Source organism: Petaurus breviceps, unplaced genomic scaffold (genome assembly GCF_028583685.1).
Source record: "Petaurus breviceps papuanus isolate PSGF00001 unplaced genomic scaffold, PetGlider_PUasm1.0 176, whole genome shotgun sequence".
NCBI lineage: Eukaryota > Metazoa > Chordata > Mammalia > Diprotodontia > Petauridae > Petaurus > Petaurus breviceps.
Window position 1 is genome coordinate 6,292,752 of NW_027185771.1, and position 18,747 is coordinate 6,311,498.

Genomic DNA, 18,747 nt, shown 5'->3' on the forward strand with positions numbered 1-18,747 from the left:
CCCCCCCAAGGGCCATGCTGTGCCCACCTCACCTCTGGCAGCCCCCCAAGGGTCATGCTGTGCCCACCTCACCTCTGTCTCCGGCACTGGGACTCCATCAGGATATAGGAAGGAAGGGGATCCAGGAGGGGCTGCAAGGAAGGTTCCCCCCAGCCCACACCCAGGCGTTAGCAGCACCATGACCATTTCTCCCGCTCCCTCCCTGAAGATCTAGCCCATTCTCCCACTGGGTCTCCCCTCTCCTCCAGGGCCACAGATGGCACCTGCTACTCACCATGTCTTTCATGTTCACACGACAGCTGTAGCAAAGCTGCTCAATGAAGCTGGCTCTGGGCCCCTCCCTACAGGGTGGAGGTAAAGTCAGCCCTGTCACCTGGTTCCTCCCACATCTCACCACATGAAGAACAGGCACAAGGAGGGAAGGAAGCCCCCAGCCCTCCCCCTGGAGCCTATGGGCATGGCTGGCCTGCAACAGCTCTCACCTCTCGGACGGCCGTGTGTCTTGGCAGCAGCCTGGCTGCCGCTTGGTTCCTCTGGTGCAGCAGGGCCTCCCAGGAGCCCCCGGGGGCAGTGCAGGGGCAGGTGGAGGTTTCTGGGACAGATGCTCTGAGGTCTGGGCTCCAAATGCAGTCGCACTATCTGCAAAGCAGAGACCGAGGTTTTCTGGGGGGCTGGCCGGCTCCCGAGGACGGCCGTGGAGATCAGCTCAAACTCAGATTCAGGGTCACCGGCTCCAGGGAGAAGACACTGATCATCCCATCAATGGAGGTCCTAGCCAGAGGCCACAAAGGCCAGAGGAAGAGGGCACGCACCTGCGCTGTCAACGTCCAGAGCACACGTGCAGAGCAGGCAGCGGGCAGTCCCGGCGTTGGCCGCATCCCCATCTCGGGGAGCCTTCACCAGCTTCTCACTTGTCCTGGGACCACGGGGAGGGAGGAGAGAGGCCAGTCAGTCTCACCGCTGGTGAGCGCCCACGCCCCGGCTCCGGGCTCTGGGCATTCACCACCTCCTCCCACAGGGCTCTGCACCCTGGGCTGCCCCCAGGTCAGCCAACTCCACGCCCTGGCCCGTGGCCAGCCTGGCGTCCTGCCCTGTAGCCCCACGTCAGACCTGTACACAGTGCTGATGGTGGAAGGGAACTGGGCCTGTAATCTGAGGATGAAGCTCTCCATCAGCCGGTGGATACTTGCCTTGTCTGGGGCCTGAGGAGGCAAGCACAAGCTGGGCTGGGCTGGGGCTGCTAAAGGAAGGAGCCCAAATTCTCTAGAAGCAGCCCTCGAGTCCCCTAAGTGGGCACACGGACCTGACAAGGAGCAAGGGGGGAACAAGGAACTTTTCTGCACCACTGCTCTTCTCCCCAACTCCCACAAAGCCTCCCGGGGCCCCCGCCTCACAGCAGGGCCACAGACCCTGGAGGTTTGCAGCACCCATGGAACTTCTCTGACATGAAGAAGACCGAGGGGATGCAAAGCTGTACGTGTGCATGTGTGCGTGCTCATATGTGTACAAGCACCTATGGCCTGCACTTTGGCAAGGATCTATGAGGACAGTCTCCTCTTCTGGATACTGATAAGATCCAGGAGAGAGGGAAAAGCCCTCAGCAGCCACCTGGTACAGCCCTCTCCTCTTAGAGGGGACAACAGCAAGGCCACAGAGCTGCTGGGGGCTCTGCTTCAGACTCCACATCCCCCCCTCCAGGTGCTGCACTGACCACCTCCATCAAAAAAGGCTAAGGGTTTCCTTCCATGCCTGGGCCTTTCCCTACCTTGGTGTCAATGGCTGGGGTGAAGACAGAGGGGACTCCAAACATCCTGTTGTAAAAAGCTATCTCCTTCAAGGTGTAGTCTCGCATGGGACGAAGCATGACCACATCCCCATACCGGTCATCTGAGAAGCCCTACAGGCAGAGGGACAGGGAGACACACACAGACACACACACAGTAGGACAATGGCAAAGAAATCAAGCTGTCAGTGCAGCTGATTCCCTTGGTGGTAAGTCGCTAGGGCCACTGGCTCAATGGTCCCAAAGGCTTTGCCTCCTGGTATGGGCCAATGACGTGGGAGAGGTGCACCAGTGAAGCTGGCTTCCCAGTAAAATCACTGTTATTTTTATAAACTCCCACTGGCTATGGAACACAGGCATTTTATCCCAAGCGGGCATTTACCTGGGCAAAAAAAAGCATTTCCATAGTCACCTCCTGGGGGCAGATGCCAAGCACCTGAGTTGTCCATTTCTTCTCTCGTCTCTCTATCTCTGCCTCTCCCTCCATGCTCTGAGGAGGTTGGGCCCCAGCTACCAGGAAGCTGAGGGCACTCAGCCCCGCAGGAGCATCGGCAGGCTTCTCTGCTGGGACCATGACCTTCCCGCAGCATTGGCTCTTCTGCTCACCCATCCCCCTCCCTCACCCCACAGCCAGAGTGGAGCCAAAGGGCAGGAGCCTCCGAGGGTCACTCTAAGCTTGGTGTGAGACGCTTGGCCAAGTCAGCCCACCTCTGGTCTACACAAATCACCACTGGGCCTCTCAAAGACACTGGAAAGAAATGTCTCCAATGGGACCAACTCTCTTCCCAGGGAGCACAATGAGGTCGGGGAATAATTAAGTGTCTGATGACCTTATGGTAAAGGAGAGAGAAATGGCCTTGTGAAAACGACTTTGGCCAGTAGGAGCCAACTAACAATAATAGCTAAGATCTACAGAACACCTACTATGTGCCTACCAGAGAGCCCTGGCTTTATTGACCTCACTGTCCTGGCCTATAGGCCAGGAAAAGCAGCTGGAGAAGGCATTGCAGTGTTTCAAGGTTTTTGGATTATGGGTCACTGTGGTGGGACAAAAGACTCCACAGATAAGTTATCCCACCTACCAGGGATAGAGACAAAGAGAGGTGAGGTTATGAGAGAAAGGGCTCTCTGACCTGTTCTACTCTTGCCCAGTGAAGCCCTGGCATTTTGAGAGGCAGCAGGTGGGGAAGGGAGGGGAGGGGAACTACAGGCTCTTAGCAGAGAGGACCCTGGGAATTGAAGACTTGTTGCTTCTTAATGCTCTCAAGCCATAGCCTGGGGGTTCCACAAGGGAGAGGGAAGCAGCTCCAAACAACATGCCCCGCTCTGGCTTTGCCTGATGACTAGGAGCCTGGCCTGGGATGCTGGCAAAAGCTACACTCAGTCTAAGACCACACCACAGGCAGCAGACCTCCATGCATGCAGAATGTACCATGACCATCCCACTACAGAAAAGCCTTCCAAATCCCCACAGTCTCCCCAGGACCACACCCCGCCTTTGTCAGTGCTTACTGTGTCCCAGGCAAGGAAAGCCCCTCTCCCCAGGGCCAAATTGGTCATGAGCTTGATGGCCAGGCGCGTACAGCTGTCACCCAGCATCACTTTGGAATAGCCTTGCAGCCGAGCTACGTGCAGGATCAGGTGGGCCCTACAAAACAGAGCAGCCCAGAACATGGTGAGCACAGAGAAGGTAGCTCTGAAAATCACCGCCCATGCTCCCCAAGAGAGAGCCAGGCTCACCGAAGGGTCTGCAGAAGCTCCTCTCTGGCAGTCAGGGTCTTCACCGAGCTGAAGAGAGTCATTAAAGCCAAGGTTTGAGCTGGTCTGGGGAGGCTGGCACCAGCAACTTCCCCTTGACCCCCTGGGTCCTGGGTGCTGAGCTGCCTCAGTCTTTCCTGGATCTGTTCATCACTCAGGACAGCTCCTCTGCCCCTGTCCTCTGGCAGTCTCTGCTGCTGCTGCTGTTGGATAAAGCCGTCCACGGCCTCCTTGTAGGTATTATCAGACCCTCTGGGGCCCTGGGAAACAGGCTGTAAGACTGATGTGGGTAAGTTAAAAACCTGCAGGGATATTGGGAACAAGAGGGCACAGTGAAGATTCTTGATTAGACACATTTAGATGTATCAAAGAGGGCAGTGAGGCTACGGTGCTCCCTGCCCCAGTCTGGGGGTGGAGAATGTTTCAGAAGATGCCTGACTCTATACATTAACTGGCAATATCCCCACTGCAGGCACCTAATCCTATGGGGAACCAACCACTCGAGAGCTCAGAAGAGTCACCTCAAATTTCCAATGGTTCCACTAATCATGATAAACCAATCCCATGATGCAGGTGGTTTACCAGCTCCCCATGGGCACAAAGCGATCCCTTTAACTGGGACAATGTTTTGAGTCAAGAGGCTCAATGGCCACAGGAGACCCTTCCTACCTCTTCTAAGAAGACTATGTGGTATGGGAAGCCAACTGTCTGCAGGATCAGCTTCATTTCGGCCACTGTCTTTGCTCTCTCCTCTGGACTCTGCCCACAAACAGCTCCCTCTAGGGAAAAAAAAAGAAAGAGCCACAGGTTTCCGGTTGGAGAAGTAAAAATGAAGCTCTCAGTAGGACTGTCCCTGCTCCACCACCACCCAAAGTGAGGCATGTGAACCAAAAGGTTCCACCCCTAGAACCAAAAAGGACCAAAGAAAGAGCCCCAGGGGGCCACATTCCTACCACAGGTTGAGCAAAAAAGACAAAAAAAGACTTTAGGGTTAAAATGCTGGAAGCTAAATTTGACAAAGGATCTGGCCTACTATAGATAAATTTAGCAAAGAGTAGTGTTTGTACATGCAAAAGTCAGCGACTGCATGGCTAAAAAAGTCCTCCAGAAAGCCGCAGGCTGCCATGGAGGCTGAGGGACTCCCCCATCCTTCATACAACTACAGGCTGACCCCTGGAAAACTCCAACGAAGCCCTACTTCTGCCTAAAAAAGAATCAAAAGCTCTATTAATGGAGACTCCATAGGACAACAGACAGGGCCCTTGTTCTCTGTATTTCAGGCATCAGCAAAGCCACAGGGCTGGTCCACAGAGATAATAAATCTAATAATACTCCCTCACATGTGCACAGCGGCACACACTCGTCAAAGGCTCATTTGATACTCCCAGCTTTCCCTTGAGGAAGATAGGGCAAGGACTCCTCCCCTGGTGTTACTGATGAGGAAGTGGAGTCAGAGGAGAGAAGCGATTTGCCCAAAGTCACACGCTAGTTACACCATTTAAGTCCACGCTGACCAACGTTCAATATCGCCTCGACCTAACATGTTCACTCTCGGCACTTTTCTGGACAAGCAAAACTCCCAGGCTGTGGCTGGCAGCGACAGAGCGAGCTTTCACACCACGTACCATCGATGTGGACGACGCCCGGCACAAAGCGGAGCCTCTTGGCAGATTCTCGACTCAAACCCTAAAAAATAAGAGAGACACCAGTAGGGTATCCAAGTGTGAACTCGAGCACACCACCCTTCTTGGGACAAAAGGATGAGTTTTTGCCAAAGACAGACTACTACACCACTGTTTCTTCTGGGTTCAGTGTCTGCCATAAAGAAATAACCTAAGATGAAAGTCACCTCAGCCACTGGGCCGCTGCTGGCTCAGACTGATAGCTGCAGGCTCTCCAGCCTCACCTCCTGCAGAAGACCTACCCTCAATCACTGACGCTTCCTTCTGACCACTCCAAGGAAGTTACTTTGTACTCTCTGCACAAAGATACTCAAGCACCCCACGCTGGCCCCTCAGCCCTCGGCCCGCAGCCCCAGCAGTATTTGGACCTAATGAAATGCAGAGATAAGCTCCAAGGTCCACTGACTGGCGTTACTGCTTGTCCATGACTCTGTGCTGTTACTTGGAGTGAAATCCACCAAGTGACCATTCTGCGGCATGCGTCACTAGAACAGCCACCTCTGTAAAGCCCAGTGCTGGAGAGGCTGAGCAGAGACAGAAGGACCTAGGGCTGACTGAGGGCAGGGCAGAAGTAAGCTCTGACTTAGATACACATGCTATTAGAATATATAACAGATTAGCCTAAATATGACTGCCCTTCCCCATGACAGCTCTCAGATATGTAAATAATTCTGATAAAAAAACAACAAAAGAATCGTATTAAAACTGTGTATTTACTGTGACAAATCAAATGGCTGAGAAAGTGTGGGAGTTCATGCTGGGGTCAGAAGCTGCTTCAATTGAGGGGTTCAGACTGAGGAGCTCTAGGATCTGGGTTCATGTTTAGAAATTTGTAAACTGATGGGGAAAAAACATCCAGTGGGACCTGACAGCAAAGTCCAGGTTTGCTTCTCTGCCTCTGCAGCAGCACTCAGGTTTTGTCCAAAGACCAGGAGACAGTTGGCAGGACAATGGGAAACCTGCAAGCTGTGGGGCCTCAGCTAACTCTCAGAGAAAGTGTTTGGATCTGGGTCTGAGGAGGAAGCTCCGCAATCACTAAGTGAGGGAGAACCAGACACTAGGACTCCCAACATAACCTTCAGTAAAATCATGGAAAGGCAAGGGATTCCTTTCAAGTCCCCTCAATTTCACACTTAGAGGAAAGTGGCAAGGTTATGAAGTTAAGACACTGTAAAAATACCTCTTGGACTTGCCAGATCATTGAGCTGGATGAGGGACCACCAGACCATGCAAGAAGAACCTGAAGGAGGAATGCAGAAACATTGGATTTTAAATATTAACTATCCATTTGCCATCTCTCTTCTACAAATCAGGAGTCCTAGCCATCGAAATTAACAGGAAGGAAGCTCCTTCCCATCAAAATCAGAGCAATGAGCATGAATGAAAGGTTAAGGGACTGACACCCAGCTGCTTTTAGCCTAGAAACCAAGGAGTAGGTGGTCTTCTTTGTGTACCTGAAAATCTCCTTTCTCCTCAGCACACACAAATATCAAATATATGTTTTATGATGTTGGTGTCAGAGAATAGGACCAATATCTATCTCGTAGGGTATTACCAGGTAATAGTCATGCTTCCAGGAATGGAACTGAACAGATTACCAACTCAGGAAAGACTGAGCTTCCTTACATCAGGGTGCCAGAGTTCTGTAATCTGCCACAGACCATCCTGCCTTCCCCCTCCCACAGCATTCATCCAATGAGTTGGTGAATTCACACCCACATGCCTGCAAAGTACCTTCTCTCCTGGAAAAATGAGTCGATTCTTTCCTAGCATTGCTCGGAACTTGTGAATATAATATGCCTTGAAACAGTCTCTAGAAAGAAAACAAAATGTTAGTGGGCGCCACACAAGTTCAGTGCACAAGGCTGGAGCTGAGCCAGCGACGCACCTTCTTCAGGTTAGACAGTCACTATCACCATAGTCCTATCTTCAAAAAGTCTTAAGGCTAAGGGGCTGAGGTTGTACAAAGTGGATGTGCCCGGGGCAGAAGCTTCTCTCTGAGATGGGGGAGGGTCAGGCTATCCCTAGGCTTGACTCCTCTGGGACTGTACACCCACAATCACTGTCACTCTTCAAGGAACTGAGACCAACTGTGTTCTAAGGTTCTAAGGCTCTCCCTTCAGCACAAAGTGCCAGTGGCCTTCCTAGCTTCCTTCAAGTCTCAATCAAAATCCCATCTTCCAGAGGAAGCTTTTCCTAGTCCCTCTTAATTCTAGTGCCTTCCTCTGTTAATTATTTCCTTTATTCTGTCTATAGTTTGTTTGCACATGATTATTTGTACTAGACTGTGAGCTCCTATTCCCTGTTCTGAATCTCTAACAATAAAGAGAAATGCAAACTGAATCAACTCTGGAATTCACTTCATCACATGCACACAGAGCAAATTGGCAAAATGATAAAAAGTGGATGGAAATAGTGAATGCTGGAGAGGTTGAGGGAAGCCAGGTCCACTGATACACTTCTGATGGGGCTATGAACTGGTCTAGCCATTCTGAAAAGCTATTTGGAACTATGACACCTAAAGTGACTAAAACAGCCACTCTGACTCAGAGATCCCCCTACTAAGCAAGGGGGTCAAAGGAGAAACATCCCACATGTATCAAAGTATTCACAGCAGAGAATTTGTAGTTGTAAAGAAATAAAACTGGAAATAAAGTTGGGGTCAAGTGGCTAGGACTAAAATGTAGTATAAAATGCAAAGGAATAAAATTGATTATAGTGCTGAGAAATGTCAAACTTCAAGAGTTCAGGGACACACAAGCAGAATGACATGAGTAGGTACACAGTGAGGCAAGAAGTAGTCGCAATGTAATTGTTGTGATAAATCTTGGATACAAAAAAAAAACCTGATAAAAAGTAGTCCCCTTCCTCAAATGCAGAGGGACTACTGTAAAATGCTGCCAGACAAGCTGGAGGTGCTGGTTAGTTCTGCTGAACTGCTTTGTTCTCCTTCTTTGATAATCTTTGCAAAGAAGGATGGCTCTCTGGGCATCTATCTGAATGTGATGGGAATACAAAATTTTAAAAAGAGAAACACCTATTTCCAAGATCATCCTCTCTCTCAAGTCAGGCTCACAGGCAGGAAAAGACCACTCAGCTGCTCTGGATTGTGCCACTTCGGTGCAGGTGATGGCTCCACTTCCGATCTTCTAGCTGATTGGGGCCAAGACCCTCATCTCTCTGAGCTGTGGCCTCATCTGTACAGTGGGGATAACTATCTTTGGGTCATCAACCCAGTAGGGCTGCTGTACAAGAAAGCACCATAGAGGGCAGCTAGGTGGAGCACTGGCCCTGGAGTCAGGAGGACCAGAGTTCAGATCCAGCCTCAGACACCTGACATTTAACTAGCTGTATGACCTTGGGTAAGTCACTTAACCCCAACTGCCCTGCCTTCCTCCCTCCCCCCCCCCCTAAAAAAAGAGAGAGAAAGCACCATAAAAGGTGAGTATGCTCTCATGTACTGATGGGTCAGTGGTCTTAACTCTGGAGCTGCCCGCAGTGATGCAGGCAGACAGAGCACACTCCTTGCTCATGCCTGCCTATCCTTTGGGGCTCTGGTTCTCTGTCTCCTCAAAGTTCACTTCGAGGAGGCCACCAAATGCAAAGAAGGCCCCCCTCTCCGCCTCAGGCTATTGTCAGGATAGTAGGGGAGCGCCTGATTGTCCTCCCACATCTTGCCACAGGAGCACACAATTCTTTGGATTTCTTTACCCCTAGAGTAAAGGAGTTCCTTGGGAAGGAAGAACTTCCATGGACTTCCTCGTCAGCTTTACGTTGCAATCTTCCCAAACCCCCCATAAGCCAATCCATGGACCTCTGTGGGATATTCTTCTAGCAGACACTAAACGAATGCTTGCTGACTGATTAATTACTATACGGCAATACCAGTAAAATGTCAGAATCGAAAAGATGGGCCTTTGTTTTTCATGGGAGGGTTGGCGTTAGTAGAAGAGGTTTGCATTTATTTGTATTATTAATTCTTTAAATCAACTTAAATTCATCACCAGTTTCTGACAATTTAATTAATGCTCCACTTAAGATTATTTATTAATTGGTATCTAAGGTCCCTAAATGGTCTAAAATTCTATGTTTTAATATATTTAGTGAAGGAATATATCTCATTGTCCAGATTTACTGTTCACCTCTAGCACAGCTGGGAACTGGAAAATGGAATTAAAAAAAAAACTATATCTATTTAGTTCCACTAATCTTTTTATGGCTGTGTTCTAGCAAGTAAAGAGCACGATTTCTGAATCCCAGCTTCAAAATCCTGACTCATCAGAGAGAGTTCCAGACCTAAAAATAATTTCTAATGCCCATGTATAACCCTAGGAACATGCCTTTTACTGCAACAACTTCTATGCCATCAGGGTGGCCTTCACAAAACAGTCACAGCCCTAGCAGCATGGGCATGATCCTTTGACACAAATACTTCCCCTGGGACAGTGTCCACCCCACAGATCACTGACCAATTCCAAGACCTCTAGCCCAGTGTTTCTCAAAAACCAGGTTGCAAATGCTTCCTGATCCACAAAAGTTTACCTACCAAAAACCTTTATTTTTTTTTAAATATAAAATACACAAAGCATGACTCCTCCTCACATCCTGTCCTCCCATCTCTGGCTCTGGGCTGAAGCTATGGAGAGTAGGTTATTCTTAACTAAGCATCCATTCACTCTGCAGGATGGTTTTTGGTGGTAAGTAACACTGTCAGTCTAGCTCAGATATTTCCCACCTGCTTCTATCTGGTTTGTCCTTCAACTTTCTGCTGCACTTACCACGAAATACTACAAGCTGTGGCTAAAGGAGCAGCCACTGAAGAAGAAATCCAAGTTATCAGCAACCACAGGAAAAATGTTCCTAATCACTAATAATAAAAGAAATGCAAATGGAACTACCAGGAGGCTCCCTCTCCCACCCAGCAGCATGGGAAAGAGGACAAAAGAAGGAAACTGGCCAGAGGGCTTGTGGGAAGGCAAGCCCCTAGGACATGGTCACCTCCTGACACTGCCAGCAGGCACAGACCCCGCAGGGCCAGAGGACACAGGGCAAAGAACCAGAAACAAGAGGGGAGAGCTGAACACACTGCAGCAGAGGAACCTAACTGGAATCTTATTCTAATGCAAAAAAAAAACAGGACAGATTCAGAGAAGCAGGGAAGGTTTGTATAAACAGATGCAGAATGAAATAAACAGCACCAGAAGAACAACTTATGTGATAACCACGAGAGTGATGCAAGGGAAGTCAACGTCACAACCCTGACGAAACCAGCAACCAATCACGGCTCCAAAGACCAATGATGAAGCACACAACTCCTGACTCCTGGCAGACACATAACCGACGTAGCAGAGGCACAGAAAGGGACGTGCACGTGATTTCTTTAGGTTGATTATCCATGTTTCTTACAAGAGAGGGTTTCTACTTGGTGAGGAGAGTGGGAAGTGAGTTAGGGGGTGGTAACATAGACATAAAAAATCAAGGATATTAATAAGACATTTCTAAAAATGCACATCAAGGGATACAGAGAAATTCTGTTAGCTATCTTGTTAAACCACACACACACACAGAGGATGTAACACAAGTTCAGTTTCTCTTCTGATCCTTTTTTCTATTCTCCTTTGTATTTTGATATGTTCCTATCTGCTGATGATTAAGTTCACAAGAAAAAATAAAATCTCAAAACAAAGCAAAGGGCTAGATTTAGAATCAGAGGACCTAGATCCAAACACTGGCTCTCCTGATTCTGGCCTTCGTGATCTCGGGCCTCAGTTTCCTCATCTGTTATACTAGCAGGCTGGCCCAGAGGTTTCTAAGAAGCCCTCTTGGATCAGAGGACCATGGTATCAGGGAGATAAGGCAAGACTGGCAACTGACTCTGACTTAAATGAGGGAGGACACTGCAAGGTCACCAGCCTCACTTTCTCCTCCAGGGGCCGAGGATGCAATGGGAGACCCTGGTCCTTTTAAGCTAAGGTCTTTTCAGGTTCTCAGTTTGAGTGAGGCAATGCCCATTCAGTGAATAGGCCTCTTTAAGAAGGGAGTCAAGGGATGGCCCTTTTAATCCAAGAAACAAATAAATAAAACTAGGAGTGGAAGACCCTCAGAGTTACAGGCCAAAAGGCAAACAGTTACAACAGACATCCACTCAGAGTCGGGAGGGTCCAAAAAATAACCATAAAGTGGTGCTTGGGCAGGGACTCAGAGAGATTTGGGTTTAATTAAATATCTGTTGAATAAAAAAAAGAAAATGATTCCAAAATCTTTATGCCAGGACACACCTACTCTCCAGTAGACAGCTCCATTAGCATTCTCCCCAGAGGCCAGGGCACTGCCACTTTATCCCCATCAGGAATGCTTCTCTTTTAATATCATCAGCAAGATTTCCCTCTAGTCCATCCTCCAGGTCACTTAGACTTGGTTCTTATTCAACCAAGGAATTATCAAGCAAAAAAGAAAAAAAAAAGAATCAATGCTCCTATCCTCATGGCTAAAACCTGAACAGGAAAACGAGCAGTAGTGAAAAGGTAGGCATTAATAACTCTTATCTTAGAAGTCAGCAAGGCACACACAAAAAGAAACTTCAGCAACAAAAGAGCCTCATGCTCCAAGCTGCCTGCTCTGCTGGGCAAGCTGCCACATACTCACTTGCAGAAAGCGTCTCCAGCGCGGATGATTAAGACAGGCAAACCCTCCTTGCACTTCATGCATTTCTGTTCACAGCTGAAACAAAGAAAAGGGAAAGAACAAGTTTATGAAGATGACCTGGCTACAGTTTTAAAAGCACACGTGGAGCAGTATCCCATCACGAAAAACCATTCTCTGCAAAGACTCAGGCTTGTAGATCCTGTGGGTGCACATGGTCATCAGCAGTGGCGCAGGACACAAGGATCTAACCCAGGCTTAGCCATGACAGAGACCATGGGTCTTCTGGGAATTGGAGAAAATCTGCCCCACCTATGTCCCCAAGCCCTAGGAAAGCTTCAATGTTGTCATGACAATGTTCTGAGGAGGCTCCTTACCATCTCCCTATGCTGTTCCTCCTTTCATGACTACCTAGGATGGTGGGATAGAAACACGGCTGGGCTGGAGGAGGGAAGTCCCCGACTGCCAGCTGTGACTCTGGCTAGGCTACATCCTCTCTGAGCCAATATCCTCATCTCTAAAATGGAAATAATAAGATCAAAACCAAGAGGATATGCATAGCTGATGGGGACAGGATCTGGGCAGGGTGGGAAAGTCCAGGGGCTTTTCCAAAAAGCACAGCCCAGATTCCATCTCCATCACAGTGACAACAGCAGCAATGATGAAAAATCCCTCAAGAAGTTAAATTCAAGAGTATTTAAAAAGCCAAGGAAGGTCTCAAAGATCTGAAAACACAGGAAAGCCACAGTTAGGAAGCAGACTAGCAGACCCAAATCTGGTCTACAGTGACTGAATTAGGAATTTTTGCATAATTGTATTGTTTTTTTTAAAGTCACAAAAGAGAATTCAATAGGAGCTGGAGGAATTAAAATGGAAATGAAATAAAGACAGAAGCCACTAATAAAATGTAATAAAAATAGGGATACTAATAGCTATCTACCTTATAAAATACGTGGTAGAACAGGAGATGTTTATATAAAAGTAAGCTATTACTTCTTATCCTTATTAACTCAAGGGCTAGTATGACACACATGTCATTAAGGAAATGTATAAGGAACCAGGCTATTGGGTCATTCTTCATCTTAATGACAGGGTTTAGACTCTGGGAACCCATTTGCCTGAGGCCATAAGCCTTTTATTCTACTTCCAAATCTCAGTTAAGGTACTAGCCTAGCCCTCCTTTGTCTAGCTATGCCCCCCCCCCCCTCCCCCCCCCCCCTCCTCCCAAAATCTCTATACCCAAATCTGTTAGCCTAGTCCTCCACGGTTTGTCATCTCCAGGTAGCCTCCAGCTATTTCCCACCCTTGGTCTCATTACTGGAATCTGACCTCATTTGACTCCTCCCCAAACTTGATTCCTCCCACAGCCTTTCTGTATATAAGCTCCATCTTACCTCCATGAGGTAGCCAAGAATTATCTAGGGCAGGCTCACTCTGTGTCAGATTATTCTGGCCTGCTTGATCAGGACAAGTGTTACAGATACCAAGGCTCCTTATAGTGAATCTCTACTAAACTCTGCTTTTCTTTAGCTGAGAAAAGACTTGAGTAGAATTCATTCAGCAGGACCCCGCGTGTTGGTATTTTGGGGTCTTGAGCAACCCCTAAACCTTAAACCTCAACAAGAGAACCTGGCTTTGCTTCCTACTACCTATGTGTACCTGGCCAAATCACTTCTGTAAGACTCAGTTTCTCATCTGTAAAATAAGGAGAATGGAATACAAAACAATCCACTTGTACTAGGCCCTTGGAGAGTCTGGTGAAGCCTATGGACACTTCTCATAATAATGTTTCTAAACACATAAAATACAGAGGATTACAAAGGAAATCAATTATACTGAGAGAGCTATCAAAAGACCCCCAAGTTTGCAGGGCCCCTGAAATCAGTCACACTCCTGTAATGGGAATGTAAATTTTAAAGATCTTCCCTGCCCCTAGGCTAAAGTGCACCTAGAGCCTGGGGTGGGAGGCTTGTTTTTCAGTAGATGCTTCTTGATTGGCCAGTGGGTCCAGAAGGTTGTTACATTCTCTGAGCCAGGAGAATGCTATATAAGCCCTGATGTGTAGCTTTGTTTTGGGGCTCACCGAGAAATGTTCTGTGATTTGATCAGATGAAACTCTGGAAAGCCGTTGTCTAGAGCGCCCCCCCCCCCCGCTTTGAAACCCAGATGTTGTTTGGTATGGATGTAATGGTTGGACAGTTTGGAAATCTGTCTACTTGATCTGTTTCTGTCTTGATAATTTTGTCTGTATATTCTGAAGTTCGGGGTGCTGACCTTTTTCCCCTGAACTAGGTAAACGATACATATGTTTGACTGATTAAAGTAAGCTTGTTAACCTATTTTGAGTTGCTTTCCTTTATCAAAGCAGATCCAAGAACCTGTGTGAGCAGCCACCCTAGGGTGGGGTGCTTGCTGCTACAACTCCCCAGGTTGAGAACCCCTGGCTCAGATGAGAGAACCCTTTGATCTTTGAAGAGTTGGTCTTCTCCTCTCTAGGAATTTCTAAAAGGGTCTGGAACCCTAAAACGGTATGGGAATGTGAGCTGGAATTCAAACCCAAGTCATGATTCCAAGTCCCCTGCTCTTTCTACTTGACCAACACCTTTATGACTTCAGTTGCAGGCATCTCCTATTCATAATAACTTATATTTATACAGCAATTTTTGAGGTTTGAATCTCAATAACCAGACTCCCAGCAAGAGGTTCACAGGTGTCAGGGCCAGAGGAGACCTTAAGAGTAAATCATTTTAAAGATGAGGAAACTGTAGTACAGAGAGAGGCGGTGACCTCCCCCAGACACACGTACAGTACATAGCACAGACTCTTCTCCAGGAGGTCAGTCCTGGGCTCAGTCCTCCACTGCCCTCATTACCATGCCCCTGAGAGCACTAGGACTTCCCAGGTCACCATCCTCCTCGATCCCCAATCCTCACCCCAACATAACCTCTGGTGGAGGAGGGCACACCTGAGATGGATGAGCCAAGATCCTGAAGTCTGAAATCCCCTCCCCTAGTCAGAGCCCATGGGTCCCCTTGCTCTGCCTCCTGCCTCCTAATCCCATTCTGGGCCCTCACCTCCACTTCCAGGCCCTCCATCCCACCCCAATCTCTTCTCTCAAGACATCATCCCTTCTACAACTTCATATTCCCCTCCCCAGTCTCCACACCAGGTGACCAGACCAAATTTATAGTGTCCTCTCCCTCTGCAAACTCCACTCCTCCATTTCCATTCCCCAGGCTTTTTCTGCTATACTTAGGTTGGTGAATACTTCTGGAGGGGTAGGGGCTGGACCTGTGATTTCATCGGAAGAGGGTCCCTTGTTTGCTATCTGTAGTCTTAAAGGTAAAGTGACTGGGTTGCTTTCAAAGGCATGGTCTTTTCCTTTTAGGGGTACAGGTCCTATCACCCCACAAAGTGACTTGCCCAGGGTCACATAAGTAGTATATGAGAGGCAGAATTTGAATTCAGGTCTTCCTGGCTCCAAGGCTAGTTCTCCATGCACTTTACCAAGCTGCCTCACTCAATACTGCTGGAGAAAGTCCTATCATAGGCTGGATTAGCTCTACTGCAAACTTACCCTCTGCAGTCCCAACCTGGCCCTCACCCAAGTACCAGGATCTTCTCCCGCCTCCCTGAGGCTGCTCTTCTCTCACCACAGCACCGAGCTGAATGAGAAGGCCATCAGTGGAGGGCCTCCCCACACCTGCAGGATCGTCCCACTGTCCTTATCCTCTCCCCCCCTGCTCTGTCTCCCCATCACATGGTTATGGGAGCCCCCACACTACTCCCCCATCTTAATTTCATGGTCAAGCTCATAGCAGGCATGAACACTTTTTGCCTGTACTTCTTTACTTCCCAAGCCCTTGCAATCTGGCTGCTTATTCCATTACTCTAAATGGAATAAGCTCTTTGGAAGTTTATCCACTAATTAACTGCTAATCCGGAGGCCTTTCCTCGGTTCCTCTGAGCTCTGGGGCTTCAGAACCTCCAAACCAAGTGTCTTCCTACACAAAGTAAGCCTCTTCTGGGTTCAGGGGCATCGTATGCTTCCTCCTCCTATGGACTGGCTCCTTAAGTCTCCAGGGATGGATCTTCATTTGCCTTCCACCCCATTCTGGGGAGGTGTCCCTGAAAGCTTCCCCCTGGCCCTTTCCTCAGAGCTTTCTATGCACCATCCCTTGGCAAATGCAAAGAGGTTGCCCTAATCTCTGTCAAACTCCAGCCCCACATAAAATCAAGTCAAAAAGCATTTATTAAGTGCTTGTATAAAGAGAAAACACAGGCAGTCCTTGCTCTGAGAGCTCAAATTCTAGTTGCAGGAGACAACATGGATCTCTAGTAGAGTTCAACTCTACAGAACATATGGCAAGGCCTAAGGATGCTTGGTATGCAACAGAAATGCCTGTGGAAGGCACATTTGGAGGGCTGGTAGAGCCAGCAGACACTTAAAGAAAGTCTGCTGGTTTCCCATCTTACTAAAAGAATGCCAGTTCACTGAAGTGATGGGAAGGGATGATCTTGCTGCCTCATAGGGAGGGCCCTGAGAGTGTGGGGACTCTCAGTATGAGTAAGGAAGGGGCAATGGGGCCTGGTCAGCCTTATCCTATGGCACTGAGGGACCATCAACAGTATAGATTTAGATACTGCCTTCTCTGTCTGGATATCCTACCTGCATCCCAAAGTTGACCTATACAGAGTAAAAGTCATTATCTTCACTACCAAGCTCCTCAATCCTCCAAGGTCCACATTTCTGTTGAGGCATCACGGTCCTTCCAGTTACCACTCCCTCTAACCATTCAGAGGCCAAGTCTTATCAGTTGTCTCAGCACAATATTTCTGGTCTCTGGCCCAACCCAGGCACTAAATTCCCTCCCTCTTTTCCATCTCTCAGAATTCTTAGCTTCCTAGGCTCAGCTCAAGCATCACCTTTCACAAGAAGCCTTTCCACTGTAGCATACTTCCACTCCAAAAGGTGGCTTTTCATTCTATATCCAGCATTCCTATGTAAGTGCAAAGAGTGTCTTCAGGCTACATAATAAGGAGGTTTTTGGTTTACTTTAGTCTTTGGATCCACAGGTTTCAATCAGAATCAAAGTCAGTTACAAAGCAAGGTACTAAAAGAATTGCAGATAGATTCTCAGGATTTCCCAGTCCTTCCCTTCCACCCCACCCCTAGTAGTAAGTTATCTTAATTATAGGAAAACTCTGGAGATATTTCAGGTGTGGTTTCAAATCACCACAACAATGAGAACATCTACAAGAAAGAAACTGTTTTTTGGTTTGAGAGCCCAGATAAAAGTTAAGTTTACACAATACTGTAGTCAATTAAGTGACTGACCATTAAATCTAAACACTCAATGTATATATTTTAATTTAAAAATACTTTATAGCTAAAAAAAATGCATCATCTAAGCCTTCAGCAAGCCACAAACTCAATCTTGGAGAAAAGTCTTGCCTCTATATAGACTGATGATGACTGATCAGGGGGGTGGTTGCTGAAGGCTGGGTTGGGGTGGCAGTGGCATTTCTTAAAATAAGATGACAGAAAGGTTTGCCTCTTTGATTGACTTTTCCTTTCACCAGAACACTTAGAGGCCATTGCAGAGTTATTAACTGTTCTGATTTCAATGTTGTGTCTCAGGAATAGGGAGTGGATTGGGGTGGGCGGAGTCCTGCTGGCTGGTGGAGCAGTCAGAACACACATATTTATTGATTAGATTTGTACTTTGTGGCACCCAAAACAATTACAATTGTAACATCAAAGATCACTGATCACAGATCATCACAACAGATATAACAATAATGAAAAAATTTGAAATCCTGTGAGAATTACTAAAATGTGACACAGACACAATCTGAGCAAATGCTGTTATTGGAAAAAAATTGTGCCATAGATTTGCTCAATGCAGGGTTGCCACAAAAACATAATTACCTGCGCAGTGCAATAAAACGAGATAGGCTAGTGGCCCCATACTGTACTGGTCACACGTCCTCAGGGGCATCCCACAGACCCCACGCAGCAATCTGAGGACAGGGCCGCACACACTCAAATCTTACTTTCGCAGGGATGAATCATCTCTGCAGCAATTTCTAAGACAGGAAGACGTGAGTGAGTTTAGAGATGGAGGGGCAGCCTGGAGATACCGGACAGGGAAAACGATGCCCGGAGGGAGGTCACGCGGCAGCTTCGCTTAGACCAGCCCGGGCAGCCCCTGCGAGCCCTTCCTTCTGCAGAAGGGGAAGCCGAGGCCACGCGACCCTTCCTGCGAAGTCCGCACTTATGCTCCAGGCGGGAGGCTCTTTTCCAGGTCGGTTCTGACCACGTCACTCGCCCGCCCCGGTCCCGTTTCACTGCTGGAGGGCAGGGGCGGTCTTTTGCCTCTCTTTGCATCCTCAGCGCCTAGCACGGTGCTCGGCACACAGTAGGCGCTTAATAAATGCTCCTCGCTTGTAAGGTGGGGGTGGGGTGAGAAGAGGGGCTGGGCAGGAAGACCCCCAAGGTGTCTAACGCTGAAGGGGTGGGGTCGGCCCATCCTCCCCCTCCTCTGGTCCCTCTCCCCTCCAGGCCCACTCCGACCTCCCCCACCCGCGTCTGGCCCCAGTCTTACCCGCGCCAGGGCAGCTTCGGCTGCAGCTCCGCCGGCCCGGGTCCCCCGTAGTCCTCGCCCACCTGACACATGGCTCCGCGGGGCGCCGGAGGCTCCCAGCAGCCGGCTCACGGTCGGGGCAGGGGGGGGGGGGGGGGGGGGTGGCGCGCGCCGATGATGTCACCACAGGCTCCGCGGCGTCGCGGGGACGATGACGCACGCCGCCAGCGGCGCCGTAAGATGATTTAAGACGCGCGGGGCGGGGCTGGCCGGAGCCGGAGACCCGGACCCGGAC

The 18,747-nt window shown here is 48.7% G+C and overlaps 2 protein-coding genes across 2 annotated transcripts in view; both read right to left on the minus strand.

Moving 5' to 3' along the window:
• The window catches only part of CTU2 (cytosolic thiouridylase subunit 2), a 19,596-nt gene extending 996 nt beyond the window's left edge, over nucleotides 1–18,600 (minus strand). The window contains exons 1-14 of the mRNA XM_069085563.1: nucleotides 18,474–18,600; nucleotides 11,869–11,943; nucleotides 6,958–7,036; nucleotides 6,404–6,463; nucleotides 5,167–5,227; nucleotides 4,211–4,320; nucleotides 3,524–3,843; nucleotides 3,296–3,431; nucleotides 1,766–1,897; nucleotides 1,111–1,202; nucleotides 813–916; nucleotides 483–639; nucleotides 275–341; nucleotides 73–131 (exon numbers count right to left, since the gene is read on the minus strand). Of these exons, the coding sequence (XP_068941664.1) occupies nucleotides 73–131; nucleotides 275–341; nucleotides 483–639; nucleotides 813–916; nucleotides 1,111–1,202; nucleotides 1,766–1,897; nucleotides 3,296–3,431; nucleotides 3,524–3,843; nucleotides 4,211–4,320; nucleotides 5,167–5,227; nucleotides 6,404–6,463; nucleotides 6,958–7,036; nucleotides 11,869–11,943; nucleotides 18,474–18,544 (1,523 nt within the window). The 5' untranslated portion in view covers nucleotides 18,545–18,600. The remainder of the gene's footprint in view (nucleotides 1–72; nucleotides 132–274; nucleotides 342–482; nucleotides 640–812; nucleotides 917–1,110; nucleotides 1,203–1,765; nucleotides 1,898–3,295; nucleotides 3,432–3,523; nucleotides 3,844–4,210; nucleotides 4,321–5,166; nucleotides 5,228–6,403; nucleotides 6,464–6,957; nucleotides 7,037–11,868; nucleotides 11,944–18,473) is intronic.
• The window catches only part of TRAPPC2L (trafficking protein particle complex subunit 2L), a 423,767-nt gene that overhangs the window by 323,848 nt on the left and 81,172 nt on the right, over nucleotides 1–18,747 (minus strand). The window lies entirely within an intron of this gene.